General features: G+C 34.7%; 2 protein-coding genes and 2 non-coding genes across 4 annotated transcripts; 1 reads left to right on the top strand and 3 right to left on the bottom strand.

Moving 5' to 3' along the window:
• Positions 1-3,173: 3,173 nt before the first annotated feature.
• Positions 3,174-9,437, top strand: LOC139088521 (multidrug resistance-associated protein 1-like). The gene is made up of 9 exons (XM_070637780.1): positions 3,174-3,343; positions 4,219-4,530; positions 4,598-5,067; positions 5,303-6,210; positions 6,278-7,022; positions 7,079-7,476; positions 7,531-8,068; positions 8,125-8,365; positions 8,492-9,437. The coding sequence occupies exons 1-9, from the start codon at positions 3,311-3,313 to the stop codon at positions 9,353-9,355; spliced, it is 4,509 nt and encodes a 1,502-aa protein (XP_070493881.1). The 5' UTR covers positions 3,174-3,310; the 3' UTR covers positions 9,356-9,437.
• Positions 9,438-16,555: 7,118 nt separating this feature from the next.
• On the bottom strand, positions 16,556-27,435 carry LOC139088586 (nephrin-like). Its single transcript, XM_070637854.1, has 12 exons — positions 27,389-27,435; positions 22,738-22,946; positions 22,572-22,682; positions 21,856-22,059; positions 20,507-20,658; positions 19,921-20,065; positions 19,463-19,593; positions 19,171-19,330; positions 18,519-18,812; positions 17,930-18,090; positions 17,758-17,820; positions 16,556-16,750 (listed from the first exon to the last, which is right to left on the bottom strand). The coding sequence occupies exons 1-12, from the start codon at positions 27,433-27,435 to the stop codon at positions 16,556-16,558; spliced, it is 1,872 nt and encodes a 623-aa protein (XP_070493955.1).
• On the bottom strand, positions 17,191-17,354 carry LOC139088604 (U1 spliceosomal RNA). The gene has a single exon (XR_011544240.1). It is a non-coding gene; the product is annotated as a U1 spliceosomal RNA (small nuclear RNA).
• On the bottom strand, positions 26,668-26,831 carry LOC139088608 (U1 spliceosomal RNA). The gene has a single exon (XR_011544244.1). It is a non-coding gene; the product is annotated as a U1 spliceosomal RNA (small nuclear RNA).
• Positions 27,436-27,606: the final 171 nt, after the last annotated feature.

Below are 27,606 nucleotides of genomic sequence, written 5' to 3'. Positions count from 1 at the left end.
ATAGAAAAATGGAGAAATAAAATGAATAGTTTTCACTATGTAAAGTACACAGAGAGAACGGCAAGGTAGGTAAGCAAGCAAGCTGAAGCGATATAATCTTAAATAAATTTCATTGTACTTTGTGGGAGGTAATGAGCAAGAGCTTTCATAGTTAACTGATTTGTCCAGAAGTCTGCAATTTTGTTGTGTCGAGAATTAAAGTCTAATGAAGCTTGTTTGTAGACGTAGTTTAGCCTGACGTAGACATGACGTAGAATGTTTCTAGACAGGCGTGACTCTAGTGTGGAACCAAATTTACACCAAGCCGGTTTGACACTGGTATCAAGTCAAACTTTGAGTTCACTCCAGGGTCAAATCAGCTTGAAAATACCATTTCTAAATGTTCCTATATCCCCGAAAGGCACACGACGTGAAAGAACCCGAATATCCGACAATAGGTCGACTTTATTCTGCCTTGAGGTCGAATTTCATCGAATCTGGTCTGAGACCAGGGTCAAATCGTCCTGTGTTCGGATTTTGGGCCAATCCTAAGCAACTTGCCTTTCGGGGTCGTGTGTCTGTCTAGAATCTAGATGAATGCGTCATTCATGATCCTGCAACTTCCCCTCTAACTTCGACTATTAAATCTATAAGGCTTTTTGTACTTTTTATGAAATATATTAAGGTAGAACAAATGATAAAAAGCTTCGGGTGAATTCTTACTATTCGAGATTGCCCATGTTATAGAGGTCGGTACGTAAATTGTAGTCCTACTCAAGCTTTATCTGATGAAAAAAAAATCAAATTCTAATCAGATTTTGTGGCTTGAAAAGGATGAATCTTCAAACCTGCATAAAAATTAAATTCTCAAAATTATTCCTGCATAATTGAATGAATCTGTGACCTTCTTGTGAATAGTTCCCGTACCCAACCATTTTCCTTTTTACACTATGCATAAAAACTAAAAGAGAAAATAGTAAGAGACAGAAAAGAGAGAAAAATTAGTATGGTAAATCCATTGTTCAATTATTCAAATGCTACAACAATAAATGAGCCGATTATTTTAATCTCCATTGCATGGTTAATGTGGTGGAATTTTTATTTTATATATCTTGTACAATGTTATATTTCAGCATTCGCAAGCATACTTGAAAGTACCAAGGGTGATTCATTGGCTTTAGAGAGTGAAATTTTGTGTGGATTGAAACTTTTTGAGGGGTGGGATAACAAAGCTTATTGGGTTTCAATCAATTGATTTAAGGTGGATGGTTTTCAGTTTGAGTGTTCATATTGTTTGTGGATATTCGAGAGCTATGCTTAAGAGAATTTTGTGATTTTTGTCTCTAAATTCAAATGCAAGTGGGCGAATGAATTTGTGTGGAAACTCTGATGGACTCATAAATTCAAGTGACTCTAAAATCGAAGGTGTATAGCCAGAAATTGGGAACGAATGGAGATGGAAGGGTGAGAGGGTTGACATCCAAGCAGGAGCGTAGTCAAAAATTATTAGGGGAACTTTGGTATTTTTTCATGAAAATGTTCAATGTCGTTGCAAATTGAATCATTTGGAAGGGGGGTAGGAGTTGACCCCCAAAACTCCCTCCTGTATGCGCCCCTGTTCAGATGGATTTCAAACTTCCATTGACGTTCAAATCGAAAGGCACAGTTAGACAAACTTTCGTATGAAATGCAAAAACACTAATAAATTGAAAATTTGCCCAAAAACGGCAGTGAATGAAGATGGGAAGGGGATGGTTTGAGTAGGCTGGCATCAATGAATCCGCTTCATGAACTTTACCCTTGTGTACTTCCGATTCATTCATTCATTTATTTATCCGGTGAAATTTCTTGTGAATATTCATTTAATATTCAGATTACATTGGGGTCCGTTCACTTGTTACGTAACGCGAAATAATTGATTTTCTGACCCAACTCACTTCCGTAACAAAATCTCCATGAACTTGATTTTTTGAGGAGGAACCAAATCTCAATCCACCTTAATTCCTCTCCTTCCCATAAGAGCGTTACATAACATAGGAACGACCCCCTACATATTCTGCGAATTCCACATCTTCTTTACAGCATGAAATTTATATAAAATTGAATAAATATTTTCGAAAAAAAAAAAAATTTAATAAAAATATTGAAACTGTTTGAGATATGAAAATGTGAAGGTCGATGCTTGTAACAAAAATCAATATTATTCTTAAATGATTAATGATGTTATCGTATATGTATGATTGCATGCTACCCACATTGGGTTACTTTAAAGCTCTCTCAAGCTTTTAATATCAAATAATTATGAAATTCAACGAAAAAGGTTGATGTAATCCTTCAGATTTGAATTTGAATTAACAGAAAATGCTATCAATGTATACCTACGGAGGAGTAATGTGATTATTTTTTGCTTTATAGATAAGGATGCACAGAATGTAATGGTAAGTGGGAGAATCTACCTCTTCAGAATTCTTCGTTTTAACTTTAAAAATTTTTAATCTGAATTTTTTGACAATTCTTGCTAAAGATGAATAAGAGATGATGAAGTAGTGTATGCCAAACAGCTCCAAATGGGGTATTGAGGAAGTCAAAGTCTGACTCTGAAGCTGACCAAATATCAAATACCTTCTCGTGGTATCCCCTGTTGTTTCGCTGACGATCGAACTCTGTGCCGGGATATGGACTTGAAATGATAGATCCAAACCCTACATGAAGGGTGACTGCCCCACAATCACGATCTGAATTATGAGATGCAAACAGGACTGGACTAACAACAACGACCCAACACAAAAGACAACTTCTCTTCAAATGCAGCAAAGAATGCTTATCAACTGGAAGCCAGAGTTAGTATCAGCTTCAGATGGCATCAATGGAACGTCATGGATCACAATCGATGTGTTCAGCCTGCGAACCAAGTAAGCAATGCAAAGAATCTCAACGTAATTTCGCAATATTTTGATATTAGATAATACATCTATACTTGAAAGAAAAATTCTCACGGCAATCATAGATACATATCCGACTGAATGTTTACGTCCTAAAAATAGTTCTCGCTTTAGGTTCGTGAAGTTTTTCTTTTTAATTTTCTCACACATAAACGCTAATCGATAAAATTCATTCATACTTTTTTCATGTGTGTCGCTTATATTATGATGACTTTTTTCTGTTAAAGTATTCAGTTTGCGGTAAGACTTTGAAAAGAAAAGAAGGAATTTAATGAATTTTTATACCTAACAATCTGTTGCTTATTAGGAAGTAAAAGTTCTGAAAATTGATCAATAATTCATTGAAATTTATACAAATTTAGTTAAAAATAGAATAATTACATATAAATATGAATCCACAATTTTGTGGAAGTATATTCTGGGTAAGTGTGCAAATCTCGTGAATATTCAGCAGTGATTTTGTAAACAGACATACGTCAAAGAGTCAATTTCATAAGAATTTCATTTGGAAATCCAATTTTTGAATGAAAATCTTTAAATTTTTAACCTCATGAACCAGTTCATCTCCAAAAATGTCAATTCTTATCACTTAATCCTTGAAAAAATGTTCATAAAAGGTAAAACATACATTGATAAGATAAAAAATCAGACACAGTCTATATTAGTGCAAAAAGTAATCCAGAAGTGTTTACTACCAACATAATCAAAATCAGCTGTAAACTTACTTGATAAGATAAGCAACATATGGCTATCTGGCTCCCTTGTTTATTTAAGAATATCACATTTGCTATCTAATATTATGAAATAAATACTTCAGCTGTTGTTAAGCACGTGCTTAGGTGTAAATATGCACAACGTGTTGAAGGGAATTCCTTTGATTATTTTGAGGCGCAAAAAACTTGGTGACATGAAATTGTTGACTGTAAAAATCATTGTTATCAATTGACTTTGATTGAAAATGACTACTTTGATCAAAATATTGGAATGTGTGATGACAGACTTAATTAATTCTAATCAGTTCTGTAATAGAACGGCGACGATATCTTTTCATTAAAACTGACATTTTTACCGCATTTTTGATTAAAAAAAGAAGCTTAATTAAACACTTTGAAGAGTCGGCAGCTGACCGGCGGCAATTGACAACGGCGACTGGCGCCTAGTGTCAATTCCGACGGATTAAATTCATTCATAAATCAATTGTGAACATACCTGAAGTTGACTGCGAATGAAAGAATTTTACTCAAAAATTTGAATTTTAAATAACCGTTAAAAATATTAATTTCTACACCTAATTTAGGACACTGAACTGTCATGGTCAGCAACAAATCCAGAGCTAACATTTTGCTTCAAAAATTCAGTTTTAATATGGGCACCATGTGCCTTCCTATGGATATTCTCACTGCCTGAATTTTATCGAATACATAATAGTAGATATTCGAATATTCCAACATCGTTCCTTAATGTCACAAAGCTTTTAATTGTGATTTTGTTGATTGTGCTGTCAACAATAGACTTAGTTTTTATGATATTGCATAGACTGAATGAGGATGCTGTGGAAGAAATTTATGATGTTCAATTTGTGTCAACAGGAATTAAAATTGTGACATTTGTAAGCATCAGAAAATTTCCATTCCTTTTTGTCAAATTTTTCTTTAGTTCCATTTTTGTGTCTACAGATTTATGTCATAATCATAGAACAATATCGTAAACGAAAAGGCCAACGTACATCAGCCCTTTTGTTCCTATTTTGGCTGATCTTATCTATCTGTGCTGCTCCACATATTCTATGGGAAGTAAACAATTTCAATATAGACTTTGAGGATGAGGAACGATTATGGACATCATATCATTCAATCAGCTACGTAATCTACTTTACATTGATTTCCATCATGACTGTATTGACTGCAATCATTGATAAGGAACCGATAAATTCAACATATCAAAAATATGCAAATCCAAGTCCTGAATTGAAGGCCGGTGCGTTAAATTTATTCTTCTTTCAATGGTTCTCACCGACAACATGGAAGGGATTTAAGAGACCACTGACAGAGGATGATATTTATGATGTTAATCCGGATTATGCTTCGAATGAAGTCGTACCTGAATTTGATAAATATTTTCAACAAAGTATTGAGAAAAATAGAAGGTAAGTTGGGGTTGTTCATAAATTACGTCAATAAGAGACATAGCCAGAAAGGTGGTGGGGAGGTGGTATGATTCCCAAGACCCTCCGGGATACGTCTCTTTGTGCCACGGCACTCTGTTTTGAAATTCCATGAACTGTATGCCATGTCCAGTTTCGGTCGTGGCTTACCACCAAAGTGTGCCGTGACACAAAATTCGAGCAACAATGTCTTAATCTGTTCATTTTTTTCAAATAGAAAATCAGCAAAAAATAAAGGAGCTGAAAAAGTCGATCCACAAGAAACAAATGGATCAATAATATATGCCTTAGTTCATGCCTTTGGCGGACGATATCTGTTTACAATATTCTTGAGAGCTATTGCTGATTTTGTACAATTTGCATCGCCATTTCTGCTGTCAATATTAATAGCATATGTCGGATCAAATGGTGCTTTATGGAAAGGATTATTACTTACATTTACATTCTTCTTCCTATCTGCTATTTCGGCTCTAATAAATAATTATCAGTACCTGATTGCCTTTCAAGTTGGATTTAAATCACGTACATCACTTATTGGTGCTGTTTATAGAAAGGCATTGAAAATATCTAGTGCTGCAAAGAAGGACATAACTATTGGAGAAATTGTAAATTTGATGTCTGTAGATGCACACAGATTCTATGAAATGATGCCTTATTTACCATTTGTGGTGACGATGCCATTTGTGATGGGATTGTCGATGTATCTACTCTGGACAGTCTTAGGAGTTTCAGCCTTTGCTGGTCTTGCAGTCTTAATCATTATGTTTCCATTTTCGGGTGTGATTGCATCTCAATTGCAAAAATATCAAGCAAATCAGATGCAGTACAAAGATGACCGAGTGAAAAAAATCAGTGAAATTTTAGGCGGAATTAAAGTCATCAAATTTTATGCATGGGAACAAAGCTTTCAGGAACAAATTAAGGAAACACGTGAAAGTGAACTGAAGCATCTTCGTGGTGCAGCCTTAATGACAGCAAGTACAGACTTCTTATGGACGTTAACTCCATTCCTGATCACATTAGCGACATTCTCAACTTATGTGTTTCTTGGGAATGTGCTGACACCCAGCACTGCCTTTGTTTCCATTGTTTTATTCAATATCCTACGACTGCCAATAACATTACGTAAGTTGTCAAAATTTTTATATGTTTTATGAATAATTGCTTCACATTTAATGTTCATTTTACTTAGTTCCAATGTCCATAAATTTCATTATGATGGGTATTGTGTCAACGAGACGATTAAATAAATTTATGAACTCAAAAGAACTGGATCCAACAAATGTCACAAATTATCCAAGCGAATTTGCACTTCAAATAATAAATGGCAATTTCTCATGGGATGGAAAGGACAAAACATTGAAGGACATTAATTTGAGTGTCAAGAAAGGAAATTTAGTGGCCGTTGTGGGTCAAGTTGGTTCTGGTAAATCATCACTTATAAGTGCCTTATTAGGTGATATGGAGAAACTTGAAGGACAAGTCAATGTGGATGGATCAATTGCGTATGTACCGCAAATAGCATGGATACAAAATGCAACCTTACAAGATAACATCCTTTTTGGAAAGCCATTGAATGAGAAATTTTATGAAAAAGTTATACAAGCGTGTGCCTTAACAGCTGATTTGGCGATGTTGCCCGGCGGTGATAAAACAGAAATAGGCGAAAAAGGAATTAATTTATCAGGTGGTCAAAAGGCAAGAGTATCCTTAGCACGGGCTGTATATAGCAATGCTGATATTTATATTTTTGATGATCCATTGTCAGCTGTTGATTCTCACGTGGGGAAGCACATTTTTGATAATATTTTCGGCGAGGATGGATTGCTTAAGGACAAAACGAGATTCTTAGTTACTCATGCCATTTCCTACTTGCCTAGAGTCGATGAAATCTTTGTATTGACAAATGGCGAAATTAAAGAAAAAGGATCTTACAGGTAGACAGGTCTATTTCTATTTTTACAATTCCCTAAGTCTTTTTTCTAATCCACAGGCAGCTATTAGCTCAAAAAGGAACATTCGCAGAATTCCTCATAGAATATTTACAAGAGCATGAAGAAGATGAAGACATATCCGAAATTAAAATACAATTAGAGAATGAAGAAGGTCAATTCATCATGAGACGATCCATTTCAAAAAGTTCAGATCATGTCCTTAAACGTCAGGCAAGTAAATTGTCAAACAAAGACAAAGCTGAGGACACTAAACCCGAATCCAAAAATAATGAAACTACAGACGATGTTGATAAATTAATTGAATCCGAGGAAGCAGCTGTTGGAGATGTTGCATTTAGTGTTTATATTCGTTACTTTAAAAGCGTTGGTGGCGGATTAGTGCTTTTAATTTTATTTGTCGCCATGTGCAGCGAGACATCATCTGTTTTAGCAAACTGTAAGTTATTAAAGTAATTTTGAGCATTTTAATAAATATTTGCTTAAAATTTAGTGCTGATTGTGCAATGGTCTGAGGATGAGCGAGCAGGAACAGACTCATTTTGGAGGAATTTCTATGTTGGAATGTACGGTGCATTTGGATTCTTAATTGGACTTTCATTTTTAACTGCTGCAATTTCATTTGCTTTTGGTGCTATACGTGCTGCACGAAATCTCCACAATCGATTACTTGCCAATATATTGAGACTTCCAATGGCATTTTTTGATACAACTCCTTTGGGACGTATTGTGAACAGATTTAGCAGGGATACAGACATGATTGATTCTTATATACCAGCCATGATGTTCTCTTTCTGTAACATGTTCTTCTCATTAGCTGGTACTATTGGATTGATTACTTATGCTACACCTTGGTTTGCAACTGTCATCATTCCATTGACATTGCTGTACTATTTCATCCAAAAGTTCTACATTAAGACATCAAGGCAGATTAAGAGAATCGAATCAGTTACAAGATCTCCAATTTATTCACATTTTGGGGAAAGTGTTGGTGGACAGTCTGTGATTAGAGCTTTTAAAGTGGAAGATAGGTAAATTCTCGATTAGCTGATATAAGAACTGACTCAATCTTTCATATCCTTTACAGATTCATGAAGGAATCAGAAGAGAAAGTTGATAAGAATTTATCAATTTTGTACCAGACGAATGTTGCTGATTGCTGGCTTGGAGTTCGTCTAGAGACCATTGGCGCATGCATTGTGATGTTTGCATGTCTATTTGCTATTTTGGCAAGAGAGACTATCGGTGAAGCTATGGTTGGACTCTCAATTTCTTATGCTATACAAATTGCTGCGGTCTTGAGTTATTTCGTGATGATTGCGACTGAGGTAAGTGATTTAAATTAGACACAAACATGCAAAGAGACTGCTTAGGTACCAAAGTTCCTGCTCTTTGCCTTTTGAGGCAAGACAAAGCTCATTCCTTTATTTCCCATGATTGTTTCTTGATAACAGGTGGAAACAAACATTATTGCAGTCGAAAGAGTTGAAGAATATGCAGAACTTCCACAAGAAGCTCCATTAAAAACAATCGACGTTGATCCAAATTGGCCATATGCTGGAGTAATTGAATTTAAAGATTTCCAAGTTCGCTATCGAGAAGGACTTGATTTAGTCCTTAAAGGCATCTCATTCAAATGCAACAGTCAAGAGAAAATTGGCATTGTTGGTCGAACAGGTGCTGGAAAATCAAGTTTAACTTTATCGCTATTCAGAATAATTGAAGCATCAGGTGGAAAGATTGTAATTGATGGAATTGACATATCCACAATTGGATTGCATTGTTTAAGATCGAAATTGACAATTATTCCACAAGATCCAGTGCTATTCAGTGGTACATTGAGAATGAACATTGATCCATTTAATTCATATTCTGATGATGCTGTATGGACAGCACTTGAGCATTCACATTTGAAAACTTTTGTCTCACAACTATCGGATGGATTGAATTATAAAGTATCTGAAGGTGGTGACAATTTATCAGTTGGACAACGTCAATTAATATGTCTAGCTCGTGCACTGCTCCGTAAAAGCTCCGTTTTAATACTTGATGAGGCAACAGCTGCAATTGATATTGAGACAGATGAATTAATACAAAATACAATCAGAACCGAATTTAAAGACTGTACAATTCTAACAATTGCACACCGACTGAATACAATTATGGATTCAGATAGAATAATTGTATTAGACCAAGGAAAGATTGTGGAATTTGACAGTCCGAATGTTCTTTTAAGTGATAAGGATTCAATTTTCTATGGTATGGCAAAAAATGCAGGTATAGCTAATGGAGAAGACACAAAAGTAATAAAGGAATGAATCCTCGTGACTGTAATTAACAATTGAAATAAAAAAGAGAATAAAGTCACAGCACAGAAAAAAAAGGTTTCTTAAGTTTGTGATTAGCGTCCCTTTTTGTGCTTATTTTATGACCCATTAGCATTCATCGAATATTTATGGGTGGGATTCTTTACAGCAGGAAAAAAAGTATATACAAGGCTGATGGAAGAGTTGCTTAATTTTTAATTAAATTTCACACAGAAACAAAATCTTCTTTTTTTAGTTGTAATGTCTATATTCTGCTCATACTCTTTAACTTTCTATGCAATCCCTTCTTTTCATGTTGCTTGAAAGAAGTTTTCACTCTTTTACCATAAATATTTATTTTACTTCTTACCTTTTTTTGTAAAGATCGCAGTTTGTGGATGGAGTTGTGTCTTGATTACAGTCATTTTGTCCTTTTGTAGGGTTCGTCCAAAACTGCAGGCCTACAGTCTTGGATGAACAATGAAGTACAGCCGAATAGTGCATGACTGCACATCTACTCTTGTCTCTTGTAATACCTGTGGGTTTGAATGTTTTAGTTAAGAATAGAAAAAGTAAAGACCATCCTAAAATTTAGAATCCGGATTCGAGTGTAGGCGCATTTTCGGACTTTTTGAGTAAGGGCTCCCAAAATTCTGTCAACTCTGCATTGCTTTAACCTTGTCTTCTTCGATTGTCGATTGCTTAAGCTTACTTTGCATAGATAGTTCAAATCTGCTCGTCTTAGATTGCTCAAACCCAATCTACCTGAATAGTCCTAGTTTGACTCTAATTCCGGTAGCGATACTGCACAGAAATGGCGAAAAGTTCGGTACCAGGTCTGTGAAAGTCTTGTCTGATTTGATGAAATAAGGTCTCGTTGGTTGACCCCAAACCCACCCCTCTTGAATATGCCCTTGGAATAGGGTTTTGCAACACTTGACTACTTGCATGCCTTGTTCGTTTCTCAAACGTGGGTCCCAAACAATCCCTAAAAGTAATGAGCCCTATTAATGCGCCATAACATTCAATCTCAATCGATTCCATTTACCCATTTCTCCCATCTCATCAGCAACATCAACATCATGGAACAGTATCAGAAAGCAACCCTTCCTCGTTTTAATTTTCCGTCTTTTCGTCTCGAATGATGAAGAAATTGAATTAGTCAATGAATTTCCTGTAGAATGTGAGACAATTTTTCTTGTTTGCTTTAATTTCTTCCTTTAATCAGACACAGAGAAATTTAATTACGTTGCGACAAAGGTGCGCCTTCCTCGTGTAATTCACAGGAAATTGTACAATTTTTTTTTGTCTTGCTTCATCTCATCGTCATTTACTGTATGAGTAAAATAGACTTGGGGAGGCAATACTTGACGACAATGGATGGAAGAAAATTGAGCGATATATTTTTGTCAATTTAATTTGTTGTCTTTAGCTATTGTTGGAACTTCTTTTGGAATTTTATGATGTGGAGATGTTGAGGATTGGAAGTGAAAATTGTGTTTGGTGCTAAAAAAATTGAATTAAATTTTGAGAAAATTTCTTTGAAAGAATTGGAAATCAAGATAGTCAGAATAGAACAAGGGGGTAGATAGACATCTATTGAGGAGGAGGAGTTGGGGATATTGAGGATTTTGCATGGATCGCAGCGGGTTTTCGGAATTTTCCACGAAAAACCATAGAAAATTGAAGAATTTTCTTCGAGAATCGCAGGAGGAGGGAAATTGGGAAATAGGTGTGAGGACTTCCAATAACCCTCCTACCCCTTACCCTCCTGAATACCTGACTGCTTAAGAAAATAACAAATGAAATCTGCATTTAAATAAATTTTCAATAAATTCACCCTGCAACCAAGTAATTCATCTACAGGATCACAACTTTATTTACACAAAAGTCTTCATATTCAAACCATAAGTCATACTCAAATAAGATGAAATCATGAAACTGTGAAGTCTTCAAGACAAACTGAAAATTATTTTTCATTTTCACATCTCACAAAGAAACTTTCATTGCAGATCTTAACAAATAAGTGAAGAACTATTCAACTCTCCTCATGAAAATTTATGAGCTGTGCAAGACGAAATGAAAGTTTTACTTCTACTCTCTCTTCCTCTAGTCTCAGTGCATTGAAATTTTTTTAATAAAGCTTCTTATTAAAAAATAAAGTTAAATTTACAGAAAAATTTTGTGGAGTTTTTCGAGTCATGAAAATTTTTTAATGAGTTTTTATGATGAGTAGTTTTCTGGAATTCAATTATGATGTTCAGCATGAGGAAGCTTGATTGTTTTTAGGAGATTGAAGTTGTTTAGTATGGATAGCAATAATTTAGGGGGTTTTGGGATTTCTGTCTTGAAAAGACGTAGGCTAATTGAAGATGTTGCCAAATAGAAAAGGGGCTGGGCTACTTCCTCCTGGAGATACATTTCATGTATAAGCAATTATAAAAAGTATCGCCGAGGTCGCTGACTTTTGTGCGGAGTAGTTAGTGGCAAGTACTTCGTGGAGTATTTGGTCTATAGGGATCAAAACAGTTCTTAATCCCACTCCCCCCTTTCATCTATAGACTCACTGATCAGAAGTAAATCCAAAAATTTTCCATTACAAGTCACTCACCTTCCATAATTCGACGAATCCCTCAGCATTTATTTACTGGTCATCCTCATCATCTACCAGCAATTCATCAAGTCCATCTTAATGCCTCTCTCATTTTATGGATTCTCCCCAAAAAGCAAATCAAGTGAAAGTGAATAACCTAAATAGGATTGGAATAAAAAAAGAATAAATAAGGACAAGTGAACAGAACAAAAAACAAAATGTGAAATCGACTGTAAAACCGTCCGATAAATTCATATTGACATCCAATGTGCTTTTCCATGTCTCTCCCTTTATGCTCATCTCATGCTGATCCCTTTCTCAAATGTATACATTTATTTCTTTTTCTCAGAATTGTTGGTGCTTTTTCGGGAAAAAGATTGAAATGGTCTGTCCTTCAAGATGGATTGCTCAATGGACATTCTTTCTCTTCGATAATCTATTGGATATAAATTAGTATGTCAAATAAAATCAATTTATTTTAAATGTAATTTATTGCTTGTAAACATTAAATCCATGTCCAGTAATGTAGGTCTAATTGATAAATCCTAGATTTTTATTTCTCTGTCATTACTTCCTAATTTTCCATAAAATAAACACAGATCTATATAATTTTGCCAATCACAATATTTATGGACTCTAAATACATTTATGTGTAAATATTTCACAAATTCTATTCGACTGATAGGCATCATTAGCATTCAATGAGCGCATCAATTTTCAATTTATTTACTCGTGATTATATTGTTATTCAACGGAATCGAATGTATCAATTTAAATTGTGTCTATATCATCAAATATGATGCTCGTAAATTAATTAAAAGATAGGTGGATATTAGACTAATATTATAGTTCAATTGCGTAGCTAATAGGGAATGGATTTGAGGGAATTTATGTATGTCCTTATATTGACTGATGATTCTTCAGTTTGTTAGGTATCTAAGATGAAATGCTGAATTTCTCAAAAGTCCGGGTCTAAGTCAGTAGATTAGGTGTCTGAGTGTTGGATCGGAAATCAAGAGGTGCGATGTTCGATTCCCATATAAGACAATTCATCATTGGCTTTCAGACATCATTCAAAGGATGTTACGGATCTCAAGTTATTCATACGACCTGGCTCAATCCCAGGACATTCCTAATTTTTGAAGCTTTTATTTCATTTCACCTTTCTAGTTAAGAAGCTCTGGGCTCATGTGTTAGATGCAGTTTTGAAACCTTTGGTACACAATATGTCTCCACTGCTAGTCATAAAACGATGTATACTTGTTGACACTATATACATTGCAGGGTCCATCTGATCTTATGACATGGTCGTGTACTTGTATTGTGCATATTTTCCGAGTGTTTCGGATCCCACTATAAACTGCAGGTCTAAACAATAGGCAGTAAAGTAATTAATGCTACTGATTCAATAGGAAACCTATGGGACACAGTGGGAGATTCGATGGATTCCCCCAAAAGCCTATTGGTATTTTACCCCAAAATTTGGTCAAAATCGATGAATTGCGTAGAAATGGATAGACTTCAGACGATGTAGATGACTTTCCGATTTTGTCGGTTACTTTCTCCCCTTCTGTTACTTCAAAGGAATTGAACCCTTTTAAGTGAAATATTTATACATTCTCATTCTATCCCTACACTCCATACTTCATCACTACTCAACATAAAGTACACAAATTCATCAAAATTCTCCCCTACAAAAGCAGAAAAAAGAAACAAAAAATCGATGAACAACAAAGATGAATAAATAAATTAAATTTGTGGCACCAACTCAATTATTTTGTTCACAACATTTTATTACGTCGATAAAAGCTCAACGTAAAATTGAATTTCCTAATGAACTAATTTTAAAGTCATAAAATTGTTTCTCTTTCACTTCTTCCCTTCCAATTTTTTTTTCCTTTCCTCCTTTTGCTTTTACGCTTCAATAAAAAAAAGTTGTTTTTTCGAAAAAAAGATGGAAAAAAATTTTTCGTCTCTTCCTCCACCAGCATCTCTCGTTTTGCCTTGCAATGAATAATTTATTACGTCACCTGCGTCAATTGCTGCTCTCACAGTTTCATCATAATCTTGTTAAAGTTTTCCCATTTACCAGATGTGCCTTCAAAAAAAAAAAAGAATGAGAATGTTGTGAGTTTGAGATTAGTGGGAATATTTTTTGAAACTGCAAAGCGCATTTGACCTTGAAAAATTGCTGTATTTGCTGTACAGATCAATTGTGATCTATGATTTTTGATAGATTGCAACTTAATAATTGACCTAATAAAGAACTAGGCTTATCAATCTCAAATCTGATCTACAAACTATAGACCCAGTGTTGGGCAACCTGTGTGCCACGGTCCACTACATGGTCCACCACATGAACCGAATGCCGTGTGTGATTTTGGTCGTGTCCAACAACCAAGTTGTGCCGTAGCACAAAAAAGGTTGCTAACCACTGCTTAAACAGCAACTATTAATGATTGAGGTAGAATGGTAAAGACATAAGTTCGACTCCAATTTAAGCTATGACCCGAACAGCACATTGTTCAGAAGAGTCACTGCTAAGTCGCTTTATTAACGGTCAAGCACAAAATTTACTTTGACGGCACCGTGAAAGCTGATTTGGATCCATTTTTAAAGCGAAAATGCAACTAGCCCCAATGTGTTGCTCGGGTGGTACATGCAAGAACTTAATTCCTGAACAGTTCCACAAAAAACCCTAAAGGCTCTCCAAAACTTTCCAAGACAAAACGTCAACCCCAAAAAAAACTTCCCATCACGATAAAAAATTTGCGCTAAACAAAAAACTTTTCGCATCGCGTAGCTGAAAGTGAAGAACAAGAGCAAGAGCAAAAGAGACGGGAATAGAAAACAGAACATGAAGAGGAATGGGAATTCTTTCTTGTATTAGATTTTATATTTCTCGGTAATTGAATTCTTATGAATAATTAATTGAAATATAAATCTTTTCTGAACAATCTTAATGTATGATGGGAAAGAGCTTTTTTTTGGAAGTGAAGGAAGGAAAAACTTTTTCGTACTCAATTTTGAGATTCTAAGGTTTTTTTCTTTTGGTTTGCTTATGCTGGTTAAGATTGAAAATATCTTCTATAAAATCTGCATTTTAATAAATGAAAAATTGAATATTTCATGCTTTGATTGAGGTTTTATGGAGATGCAAAAGAAAGTTTTGGAATGTTTTAAAAGCATGACGGCGAGACAATGAGGTTGACAATTTTGTATGTGATGTTTAAAAAATTGTTGTTTTGAAGATTGTGGGAATTTTTAGTGTCTTACAATGATAGCTGGAATCTTCTTAAAGAAGTTTGAATGTATACATGCTTATACTGCTGTTAGTTCTTAGAATAAGTTGAAATTGGAGTTGATGGATGGTGAAAGTTATGAGTTTTGGAAATAGGCGTGCAAAATGGGGCATCTCCTTTACGAATACCGTTAAAAAGTCGCAAGTTCAAGCTTATATGATTTCGTGGCTAGTTAATAATTGGCAGTTCATACTGATCAGGTGTAATGTCCCCTAACAGACAATGAGTATACTCGCCCAAATGAGTGTGCTCAATTTTATAAGCATACTCATGGACATGCTCTTTTTCTGTTGGGAGTCGTGAACTTTTGGCCAATTCTTGTCATATCGACAGCACTCTCTCTATGTATGATGAGTAATATGATGAGTTTGAGAGATCGTTTTCCGGTAGGAATCGAACCCACATACTCAAAAAAGAGTGTTCCTGATTTTCGGCCTGTTGCCTAACAACTTGGATACGGAGACCTTACTCACATATTGGCAGATTCATCTATATATTGCCCGATACCTCTGGTTCCACTATGCTTAGACACTACAAGGGGCTAAGGTACTTCTAGTGTGGTGTGGGTCATTCACTTAGATCAATTGCAATCCATAGCATAATATAGACGGCTCTTAAAGCTACTATAGAGCTTTTAATCACCTTGATAATCCATTTCAGCCTCTTAAATGCGCCTAACTAATACCTTAATATCTACAAAATCCCAATACTCATTCTCGTAGTTTCTAAAATATATACAAAATATCCAACATTTTCTTTATGTTTTAATTTTCCTTTTCCTTAAAATTGCAACAAAATATTCACAAAACTTTATAAAAAGTTGCTGTTTTTTTTTTGCCTTCCTTTATTTTTCCTACCTTTTTTTGAACATGAAAAGAAGAAAAAAAACTGTTTCACTTTTTGAAAGCAAGCAAAAATTGGAAAAGGAAAAGAAAAGTTTCACGTTTGTGCATACAAAATGTTTTAAGAAAGTTGTGAAGCTTTTGATTTTTTAATTCTGCACTGTTCATGTTATTTTCTTGTTCTAGTGGAAATTGAGAAGTCGAGTTTCATGAAAGTTTGTTTTATAAATGTCTTAATCAAAGTTGAGTTTCAAAGGCACGCGTCTAAGTTGTTCATAAAAGAACTTTGATTGTTTGGTGTAAATGAGTACAGGAATGTGCAGTACAACTTTTTGAAGTCTTTGTTCCGAATCCTTCAAAAATCAATCCCAGTCTATAATTTAGATTGATCGAGTTTAATGACCTTACACGCATATCCAACAATTTGTTCATATGCTGCATACATTTAGAGGTTCATGAATAAATGGGTCATATTTTATGGCAATAGAAATAAAGAATCGACGATTGACTGATTAGGTCCACGCTTGTCGGATGTGTTAAAATATTTACAGATGGTTTGCTGTTGCTGATTTATTGGACTACCTAATGTTGATGAAGTGAAGACTGATGGTGATGCTGTACACGTTGTAGTTACACTATTCTTATTGTTACGGCCTAATGTGGCATAGCTCTGTGTTGTTGAAATATGGAAGTGGAAGAAAAGAAAATTGTGATAATTAATGGGCAGCTCTTAAGTTCTCTAGCTCCTTTTCATGCTTCTTATGCTGATGCTACTTGTCGAATTGCTTTTGTATGAATGAGCACTTAATGATGCATTAGAAAATTTATTAACTAGAGTAGTTTCAACTGAATTATTCGCAAATGATGATGATAATGATTATTGTTGCCAGCGTGTGACTGTTCGGCTCATTCTTGCTAATTTTATTTGTCTTAAATTTCTAACTTAAATCATTAAAATGTCAAAAATGGTTGAATTACAACGGTTTTTGACACACTCATTTCAGTTAAAGAGACTTTTATTTCAAATATCACAAGAGTCGTTATAAGCATACGACTTTATGCATTCTATCACTTCCTTTTCTAGTTAATTTGTTTATGTATATTATAATGTAGGGACAAGCGCGTACGCAAGTCCCTGCTACCAAAAATTGCGCGAACGAGTTACTCAGATGTTGAGTAATCGCAGCAGTCATCTTCGTCGAAGTGCAATGACAAAGACTCATGCTGGGGGAACAGCCTTAGTGATCACTGTAACCCCTACGCCAGGTAAGTATGCTTTGCTCTGCTCTTAGTCATCATCTTGTATAAATCATTTCTGATTGCTCTTGTGAAGTTTAGTGAGATTTGTATAAAAGTGAGATAGCAATAGAGAAAATGTATGAAGGTGTGAAAGAGAGAGAAAATATTTTTTTCTCTTTTGTGTAGTTGTGTGTGTGAGTTGTTGAAGTTGTGTGCATGTTTATTTTACACAGAATGCTAGTTCCCGCTTTAAATGATGAGCATTTAATACTATTTTTCTAAAATTTTAACGACTTTTTCATCAAGAGCCTCCTTTATTTACTGTTTCTTTCAATTTTGATGCTCAAAGTGCAAAAGCATGAAAAAATGATGCTTAAAATAGAATCGCGAGGAAATTATCATAGTCATGTTGACATATATGATGTCGTCAATTATCACAGGCTCTGAACGATATGATGTCGTTGCCTCAAGATTGTCCAGCACAAAAGACACTGGTGGTCTCTGAATGAAAATAAGAAGAAAAAATTGATTAAATATTTGCAAGTTGATATCATGGATATGGCACATATGTGCTGAAGCATAAAGGAAGGGATGTGACATTAATACTCACAAAAAGTGTCAAATTTCGGACTAATTTCAATGTTGGTATTTCGACCATTTCCAATAAAAACATTTGTGGTAATCCACCATCAAAGGATTCAATGCACTCAACGTGAATTGAGTCTATCGATTGATTTGACACTGTACAATTTTGCAATGCAAACGGACGTCCTGCAAATATACAAACAAATAAAGAGAGGTGAAATCAGAGAATTTGCTTTGTTTTTAATTCATTCATTAAATTCGCGAGCATTTTAAGCACATTTCAATGTTTTTGTGGTCAGTTTGGCATTTAGCATGCAGGAACAATGAGCGCTTTAGTCGCTAATATCAAACTGACTTTCTGAATATTTCATGTATTTGCAGATGCGGCTTCAACTCAATTCATGTGGAAATTAAATTAAATTGGTTGCATATCCTCAAAAAAAAATGAGGCAGCAGTAGGCAGCGTGATGCAGGAAATTCAGAGAAAATTCAATGTTGAAGGCCGCACACGACAAATACATGCATATACAGTTTTGTAGCTTAATAAAAAATTGTCGCCATTCAAGGCAGGAACCAAAAAAAAAACAGAATTAAATCAGAATGGATTTATTCACCTGCTGCAACAATTTGAAACACGCATGGTGTCTTTTGTTGTCCTATAACATTTCTAGCCCAGCATGATATTGTTCCATAGTCAAGATCCGATGTCGGTGTATAATTTAATCGGGACCAGCCCGATTCTGTTGTTTGCAATTGTGAGGTCAGTTCTGTTTGTTCGCCTGATGAATTGAATGTCCAATGAAATGATTCAGCCGGTGGCGATGCTTCAACTTCACATTTCAATTGTAATGTCTCATGTTTTAAAGCACCAAGTAATTCTTCTCTGTCGTTGGCACAAACTGGGGAAACTGTTGGAAGCAAGAAATGGAAATGAATTATTTATCGGAATCAGAAATGGATAGATAATGACAGAAAGTGAAAAGAAGCGACTGAAAAATTTAAATATTTTTTTTATGTGCTTCCCAAAAAGCACCAAAAATTATCAGCGATTCCGCATTTTTTCAATCTCATTTCTGTCTCTTTGTTTTCCATGCGACCTAAATAGTCTCAAAACAGAGACTGACTGAATTAAGAGATAATCAACAGCCACAGTTATTTATGCTTAATGTTCTGTCTGCTTTTCACTTCACTTGCACTTTTTATTATGTCCCAAAGTGAAAAGTATCTCATCAAGTTAATCATGTCCCATTCTTAAAGGATACTCACATCGAACTCTTAATGTTACAGGATTGCTAGTTCCACGACCTTCAGTATTTGCAGCCAAACATGTATAATCACCAGCGAGGCTCTTTGTAACACTTTGCAAGACAAGCGACTGATCTGATAAAATTACTCCTGCTGTGACATTGTGATGTAGCTCAACTCCCTAAGGAAATAAGAGCAAGAAGAAGTGAAAATTAAAATGTCAAGAAGTTGAAAATTGAAAAAAGATGTGGAAGTGCAAAATGGATTTGATGACAAAAGGAATATGGATTATGGATGTTATGGGAGTTCTTACATCATGGAACCACGATAATTTATAGAATTTTGGATTTGACTGTATGAGGCACTCGAAGTAGACATCATCGCCCTCTTTTATATCATCTGGATTCAGTGATGATCCCATTTTGAGTGTAACAATCGGCATGTCTGTAAAAAAATGAAATAAAACGATTAAAGCTTTTCTGCTGGATTCTTGGATGAAAAGCAGCCATCCATTGACATTTCTATGTATAGCACAGTTGTGAACGAAACTGACTCACTGACTGACTGAATGGCTTTATTAATGTGACAATAGTGAGAAAATTTCACATTCAACAGTCATTGGCAAGGACAATAGCAATAACTGACAGTGTTGGAAGTTGATTCCTTTCTCATATGAAATGTCAATTGCCATTCGATCTTACAGTAAGTCAACTCTGTCATTCGCAATTATTGTGCATGCAATTCCTATAACAATGGAACAAAAGAACTTACAGTGTACAACAAGCCTCCATTTGTCTTCTATTGCACTGTCGGGAATGTATGGATTTTCAGCACGACACGTCAAGTATTTTCCATCATCATCGACAACAGGGATGAATGTTAGAACACTGAGTGTTTGATTGCCATTCTCGGAAAACTGTGAATAAAGGAAGAGATTGAAAAAATGTAAAGGAAGGGAAATGAATGAAATGTTGCAAATGCAGCTTGTATTGTTGTTGATTCATATGGTTCAAATGAACGTGATGCGTAGGATGAATCAGCAACAGAAGAGGCTTAATTGGAGAATTTTTAAAAATCCATTCCTTCATTCTATGCCTTTATAAATATCATCGAAATGCAAACATCATTAAATTCTTCTTTTTGGCAGTATTTCCGGATTGTAAATAAAAGAAGCACAGCCAATGTTCAGCTTTAATATGAAGGCATAGAGATTGCTGTAATTGGATAGTTATGGATAATACACAAGAACTTATCGCAGTTCCGTCTCGTCGTTAATTAAAGCAGTTCTTATGAATAGATAAGCCTCAACTGTTACAGACTATTAAAAATGAGTTACAACTAGGCATTCCCGACTTACATTCTTAGCCATTCTCTTAATTTGTCTCGATCCTTTCCACCATGTCAGCACCGCCTCAGGGCGTGAACCGGAACTTTTGCATTCTACGTCGTAGCGCTTCTCAGCTGAAAGGAACTTCTCCCTCGTTGTAATATGCACTGCTATTGGCTTCACTGTAAGTTTGGATGCAGCAAAAAAAGGAATTATTTTCAAATGAGAAACTTCTTCCTTGTTTTTCTTTTGTTTTAAGTTAAATAGTTACAAGCAAGTTATGAATAATTCCTATAGAATTATGAAAACTCTTTCATTGCTCTGTTATTGTCGTATTAAGCCTTACAGGCAGTTCTTCTTCTTTACTTTTTAAAATGAAATTTAGTTTTTGTAGACAAATCAAGTAAGGAAGTCACTAGGAAGATGACATAAGGCGCATTTTTTGTTCAATTAAATATTTTAAATCTTGAATCATGTACAGTCTTCATGTGAATCATCGTCAATGCCAACAAACTACTCAAGTTTTCTACCATAAAGTCATTGAAGACGAAGGAAAAAGTTTCAATTTCTTCCTTAAATGCTTTTTCATACTCGAAAATTCTTGATAGTTTGTGACATGAGGAAGTTAATATGAAGCACACGTACAGCACAAAAGAAAAGAAAGGAAAGGAAATTTCATAATTTTAAATTAATTGACATGAAAATATTGTGACTGTAGACAGAAATTTAATCTCTCATTTAATAAGGATGTAGTTGGAACACACAAAATAGAAATGGAACTAAAAAGATCAAAAGTTTGAAAAATGATTTGTCACAAAAAAAGTAAGGAAGAAGAAGAAATTCCGGAAATGCTGAGACAAATTTTCATCCATTCAATTCAAGCTGTACAATGGAAACCACATACAGTGAAAGAATTGGATAGGAAGCTATAAGAAAAATGAACTGAGCAGCATATGCGAATGATTGAGATGAGCACAAACTCGCATTATGCAGTGAAAAAAGGAACGCTTGACAATAAAAAATTGTAAAATGTGGCAATGTTCCACTGGAAGGAGACATAAAGAACCTTTTTAGATAAAAATTTAAGAATGGATGAATAGAATTTGTGTGAAAGGGGACGGAGAAGCTTGAACAATAGGATGGGAAATTTCTATGAACAGATTCTGGTCTATTTGACTTTTGGTAATCAGAGATGTTAATTGGAATCCACTTCGGGACATTCAGCTTAGGATTGTAATATAGAGCAATCAGAGACATATTCAGGGGGAAAGGAGGGGTACGGGTCACAAGGATAAGTCAATAACATTTAATAGGCATCCAATGATACCAAACAAGACCAATTTACACCAAAAAGTCAATAAACAGTCAGCATAACTTACAATTTACATCTAAAATTACAGCTTTGTTGTTTGGCGGCGTCAAATTCGTATTGCTTGCCACACACACTAGTCGTGCATTCAAATGTTGTCGTCCTATATTTGGATATGATAAATGATTTACAGTGATGCCATCCTTTCGTGTCTCAAACGATTCATCGATTACTGTGTTCTCTAAATACCACGTCACATTGGGACGTGGACGACCTGCATTAGAGGAATAAAAAATGGATTAAATTTGTGTGTCGATTTAAAGCTGAATGAGATAGAGGAAGTAAGTAAATGCATGAATATAAAAGTCGGAAAAGCTTATTTTAATATGCAGCACAAAAACTCATGAAAAATTCCAACCGTTCCAAACTTTTCAATCTTGCATGAATTTTTCATTATGGAAAATATTTTTCATATAAATTGTGCGAAAATGATGTAATTTTGTGGAACTTCCAACAGCCAGTCAGCCAGGCATTTTTATTGAGTTTTTATAGTTGAAAGCATTCATGCACGAGTCCTTGCTTTCACAGGGAACATGGAAAATCTCACATTTTTGCAATAAAAATTAAAAAGTTTTATTTTCATGCTTCATGGAACTACTGCAATTCCCTTTTGTTCATGCACTTATTCATCACCTGATTTAATTCATATTTTCATTTCATTTACAGACGCCTTTAACCAGACATGTGAAGCTTGGCATATTTCACGCATCAAAATGTGGAACTTACCTCCTGAGACTTCACATATTAATGTCACATCACTTCCTTCATTATATGGTTCTATTAATTTCGTTCGATCTCTCCTTCTTGCATCATATATCACAGGTTTTTGAGGTGGAACTGAGGAAATCCATCAATATTTAATAGTATAAAACAGGATAAAGGCACAACTTACCTATAACAGTAAAATTAATTTTTAAATTTCTTGTTGGCGAATTGCGAAAATCAACGCGACATCTGTACATTCCCTCATCACTAAGTTTAATATCATCAACTAAAAGCTGTGCAGGATGTGATGCGGTACGAAAAAATGCTCGCTCGCCAAAGGCTGCTGGCGATGACCATAACTTTGCCTGTCCAAATTGCCGGCCTCTTACATCGAAGCTGAGAGAATAAGGAACAGATGATAAATTTTTGGAACCGATGAGAAATTACGAAGCTTATGAATTATAAAGTCGTGACTTAAAGTCATAATTAACCATTCTTATTGGAAATGCTGATGATTTTTAATTGATTGTTGCGTTGAACCTTCACTTGATGTGATTAAAATTGCCAAAAGGTGCTGGATTTCTGATTCCAATAATTCACATTCCCGAGTAACACAAATGAAGAAGGGTCCGTAACGAAGCTTTTAAGGCTCTTCTAAACCTCCATCCAATCAGCACCAAATGAAAACCGATTCCAGTTGGCGTCCATATGACTGCCAAAATTAGCCGACTGTGTTGCTCGGGATTGACTGACCAAATGAAATCTTAAAGTGACCTTAAAGCTTTTAATTGACAAATTGTATACCAACATATGTAGCAATAAATTTAAAATTTGCCTCGAAAGCAGCCCCACCGTCACCTTAAAACCACAGAACTATATTCATATGACCGAGATCTAATCCCGAGATGTTAGTTCTCTTTTTTTTCATACCCAAGCACTTTAAAATTTATGAAATATGTGGTTTGAGTATGTGTCTATGCTGCTCGTAACTCAATATGTTCAGTGTGCTGTTTCATGCTGGTTAATGTGTGGTTTTTGGAAATGAACCCGAAGATTGTTTCTCATTCTCTCTGCCTTCTTTTTTTTGTTGTTTCTCTGTGGTCAATTAAATAAATTATGGACATCATTTGGCGTCTCTTTTATCACTTTTTTTTCTTGGGTTTGTTGATTTTTTTCTTCTTAAATGATTCCAATGATTGCTTTTCTTTTGAGGTATTTTTTTGGAGGTTTAACTGGAGTTTGCTGGATTTTAGAGAGGATGGAGTTTGAAGGTTGATCATTTTGACTGCTGATGTAATTTTGGGATCTTTATTGAGTCAATGAAGCCAAAGTCGTGGTAGTTTTGGTCGTCTCTATGACATATTTGGGTTTTGAAGTCAACACAGCAACGTAGCAGTGCTCTAGCGACTGGTAAGTATCAAGGGTATGCAACTGATGTCTTGCAGAAGTACAAGACAGCGACAAATTCAATATTCTCATCAAAGAACTCCATCATTTCCATTACATGGAATCCAGTGTTTTCCAACCTGTGTGTCGCGACACTCTAATCTACTGCCGACACTTTTTGGAAATGTCATGATCCACATGCCAATGTCATTTGGGTCATGGCACCAATAAGGTCAGTTCCGTGGTCTAAAGAATTTTGGACAACACTGCATTAGACCTTGTTGGTAACCTTTTGCTTCTCGAGCAAAACAGCACATGCCATTTCCAAAAATTTTAGGCAGCACACTGGTGTTCCACGGTACACAGGTTGCCCAACACTGCATTAAACAAATTGAGACAGACAAGCTCTTAATCCACAAAGGTCCGTCATCCTTTGTGTGTCTTCATTCCAATCAAATCCATTTTTTCTTTTGTTACTTATTAAAAGTAAATAGAAACAAGAAACTTGAGTAGCTATGATGTTTTTATTAATCTCTGACCATCTTTTATCCATTCCACTATGTTTATGTAAACATCTTAACTTATGTGAAAAAGTGACCACGCTGTGTGGTAAAAGAATTAAACGATTGAGTAATTTGATTCTTTGAGTCTCTTTTGTCATGATGATTTATTTTCGAGAAGTCATCAATTAGCAGCTAAATGGAAATTTGAGAATGGAAATGGGTTGAGTGATGTAATTAAGACTGGAAAGAAATCATATAAAATTCTATGAAAAATTTGGCTATGTTAATGCTTATATGATCTAGAGCTTGCCATCTGTTTGAGGTTATTGGACAGAACGTGGTGATTTGCAGATGTATAATTAGAACATTCAATTTTGGTATAGAACTCGAATATTTAGGTTCGAATCCAGGTCAGATCCAAGTTCCATTTATTACAAGCTAATTGTGGACGAATCCATGACTTTATTCATGCCGTTACTCAATAAAGCTGGAGAAATCAAGTCATAAGCAGCATGACATCTCATTGATTGTGAAATTGGAAGCTAATGAGCATTTTAAATTGCGCCTTGATTATTGTGGAAAATATTAAAAAGTTCCCATGAGGTTTCCGTTTCTCACAAGATTTTAATGACTTCATTTGCACTGTATGCTGCATTAAATGGAGCTCATTTGGTAGAAATTGTTAATAAATGTCAAATTATAAGATGATTTTATTGCTCAATTATGAAGTGATTCTCATATTTATTGGATATCCATGGGGTCGTTTGCTTGTAATGTAACATAAGCCTGATCAGCACTATCATGGTAGTCAAATGGCAGCCACGTGATAGTTTTCATGAAAGTTAACAAGAAAATTGCAACTTGGACACCATGTGGAAGCAACTTGGCATTTGTGCCGTTCGGAAAAAAAAAATGTTTAGAGCCAATTCCTCTCTTTTTTCATCATCATCAGCACTTGAGAATCAATATTCATTGCAAGACATACTCAATCAATCAACAGAATTAAGTTTGAACATTCAGAATCTTATACTCAATTGAGTGGGTTACAACTTTTAGAGATAATTGGAACTGGCAATATGTATGTTGTTGACCCAATATTTTCCAAATTCGAGAATTACCATTAATTCCAATTTTGGATTTCATTCATAAAAATAAAATTTGATCATATTCCAAAAAATTTCATCATTTTTCTAACTCAATGGTTTGTTTCATTGATGCAATTTTATTGACTATTAAGCAATAGTTTTCATGAATGAATCGATTTTATCAATGAATTTCAGTTTTTGTTCTAATTTTAATTGCCAAATTCCATTTAAAGTTGTAAAGCAATTCATTCAAGTACGATTCTCAAAATTTCTGAAAATTGTAAGCGGTAGTAACTGAATGTCCAAATACCACATGTTGGGTAATTGATCCAAAATTAGGCAACAAGTCGGCATGACTCAGACATGATCGAATTTAAAACCTGTTCAACCGATTTGTGCTATTCAGACCCAAACAGACAAGAAATTAGAACTATGTGGATTGAGTATACTCATGGACACGATCATTTAGATGAGAATACTCACTGTCTGTTAAAGAGAGAGGCGCAAGTCGTAGTAACTTGCCTTTTTTAAGGATATACTTCCACTCTTAGACATAGTTTCGAAAGGGGTTTTGAGGTTAAGAACAGGTACTACTCAAAATGAACTTAAGTTTGTCTGTCCTTTTCATAATCCACATTCCTCACTTTGTTGTTGCTCTGCTGATGCTGTGTTTTATCAAATTGTTAATATCTCAAAATAACCGCATGTTGATACTAATTTTAAAGTCTTTTAATATTTAAAACAGAATTAATATATTGCTTTTCAATGCAAACTAATGTAAATTTAGATAAAAATATTTCGTGAATTTTTGGAATTTATTTCATAATGTTAAGCATATTTTTTACTAGTTTTAATCTGTCGCTTAAGCAGATTATCATTTTATTGTATTAAAATCTGATGTTATTGGAGTTAATAATATCGAACCTGATACTTTAATGATTGCGGATCTAAAAAAAAGTGTATAAAGATGCTGATCATTTTATTGGTCAATCAAGATTAAGCTTATTATTTATGGTCGAAATGCAAGTTCATGTGGCTTCGATGCCGACAATCCATCATTTCTTTTAATGTCTTTATTTGATGTGATGACAAGTTACTTCTGCTTCTTTATTTGTAGTTTATTTATTTATGTTTATATTAAGATAGGGACAAGCGCGTACGCAAGTCCCTGCTACCAAAAATTTCGCGAACGAGTTACTCAAATGTTGAGTAATCGCAGCAGTCATCTCCGTCGAAGTGCAATGACAGAGACTCATGCTGGGGAAACAGCCTTAGTGATCACTGTAATCCCTACGCCAGGTAAGTATGCTTTCATTTGCTCTTACCCACCCTCTTGTATAAGTAATTTCTGAATGCACTTGCGAAGTTTAGTGAGATTTGTATGAAAGTGAAATAGCAATAGAGAAAGTGTGTGAAAGAGACAGAAAATTTTTCTTGTGAAGTATAAAGATTTTATAAAAAATTTTGAAAAATTTACTGTTCAAATCTTAAAAAATTTCATACTTTTTTCACAGATGTTTCATGCATTCCATCCAAAATCATGTAAAGGTTGTTGAGTATTTCATTATTAACAGTCAAGAGATACTCAATAAGTCATACAAAATCTAATGCATATTCACATTAAATTACCATAATCACATATCCATAACTCTCATTTTACTCAATAAAATAAAATTACCCAGCGGACTTCCTCTAAATCAAAATTCCCAACCTACATCAGATTTAAATGTCTATCATAAAAATCAATTGTCTTTGCCTTATAATTTCCTGTCATAATTTTATTTTGTGAAATCTTTGACAAATCACTTCTTGTCTATTTTTGTATCCACAAAGTGATTCCCTTTGAAGCTGTCTAATGACTTACCACGCACATCTAATGACAAAGATTTGCGATATTTTAAGTAAATCCATTTTTAATTTTATGTGACAATTTGTCAAGCAAATAAATTATTGTGAAGCAGTCCGACAGGTACGCATTTTATGACCTTCCAGTTTGTCTACAGACTTTAATTCCTTCATTAGTTCTTGTCTTAAAAGATTAAATAAATTAACCCGTTGAATTAATTAACGTAAATTAATCGG

Source organism: Chironomus tepperi, unplaced genomic scaffold (genome assembly GCF_022539635.2).
Source record: "Chironomus tepperi strain 1889 unplaced genomic scaffold, CSIRO-AGI_Ctep_v1 contig_163, whole genome shotgun sequence".
Classification (NCBI taxonomy): Eukaryota; Metazoa; Arthropoda; class Insecta; order Diptera; family Chironomidae; genus Chironomus; species Chironomus tepperi.
This window is presented reverse-complemented; position numbering and strand designations above follow the sequence as displayed.

Excerpts from the sequence above, each read along its gene's own strand:
- LOC139088521 (XM_070637780.1), top strand. The coding sequence starts at position 3,311 with ATGAATCCACAATTTTGTGGAAGTATATTCTGG. Across the intron at positions 6,211-6,277 it reads ACGACTGCCAATAACATTAC|TTCCAATGTCCATAAATTTC; the intron begins GTAAGTTGTCAA and ends CATTTTACTTAG. Across the intron at positions 8,366-8,491 it reads TCGTGATGATTGCGACTGAG|GTGGAAACAAACATTATTGC; the intron begins GTAAGTGATTTA and ends TCTTGATAACAG.
- LOC139088586 (XM_070637854.1), bottom strand. The coding sequence starts at position 27,435 with ATGGATTTACTTAAAATATCGCAAATCTTTGTCATTAGATGTGCGTG. Across the intron at positions 18,091-18,518 it reads GTTTCAAATTGTTGCAGCAG|GACGTCCGTTTGCATTGCAA; the intron begins GTGAATAAATCC and ends GTATATTTGCAG. Across the intron at positions 16,751-17,757 it reads CATCATATCGTTCAGAGCCT|AGCTATGCCACATTAGGCCG; the intron begins GTGATAATTGAC and ends TCAACAACACAG.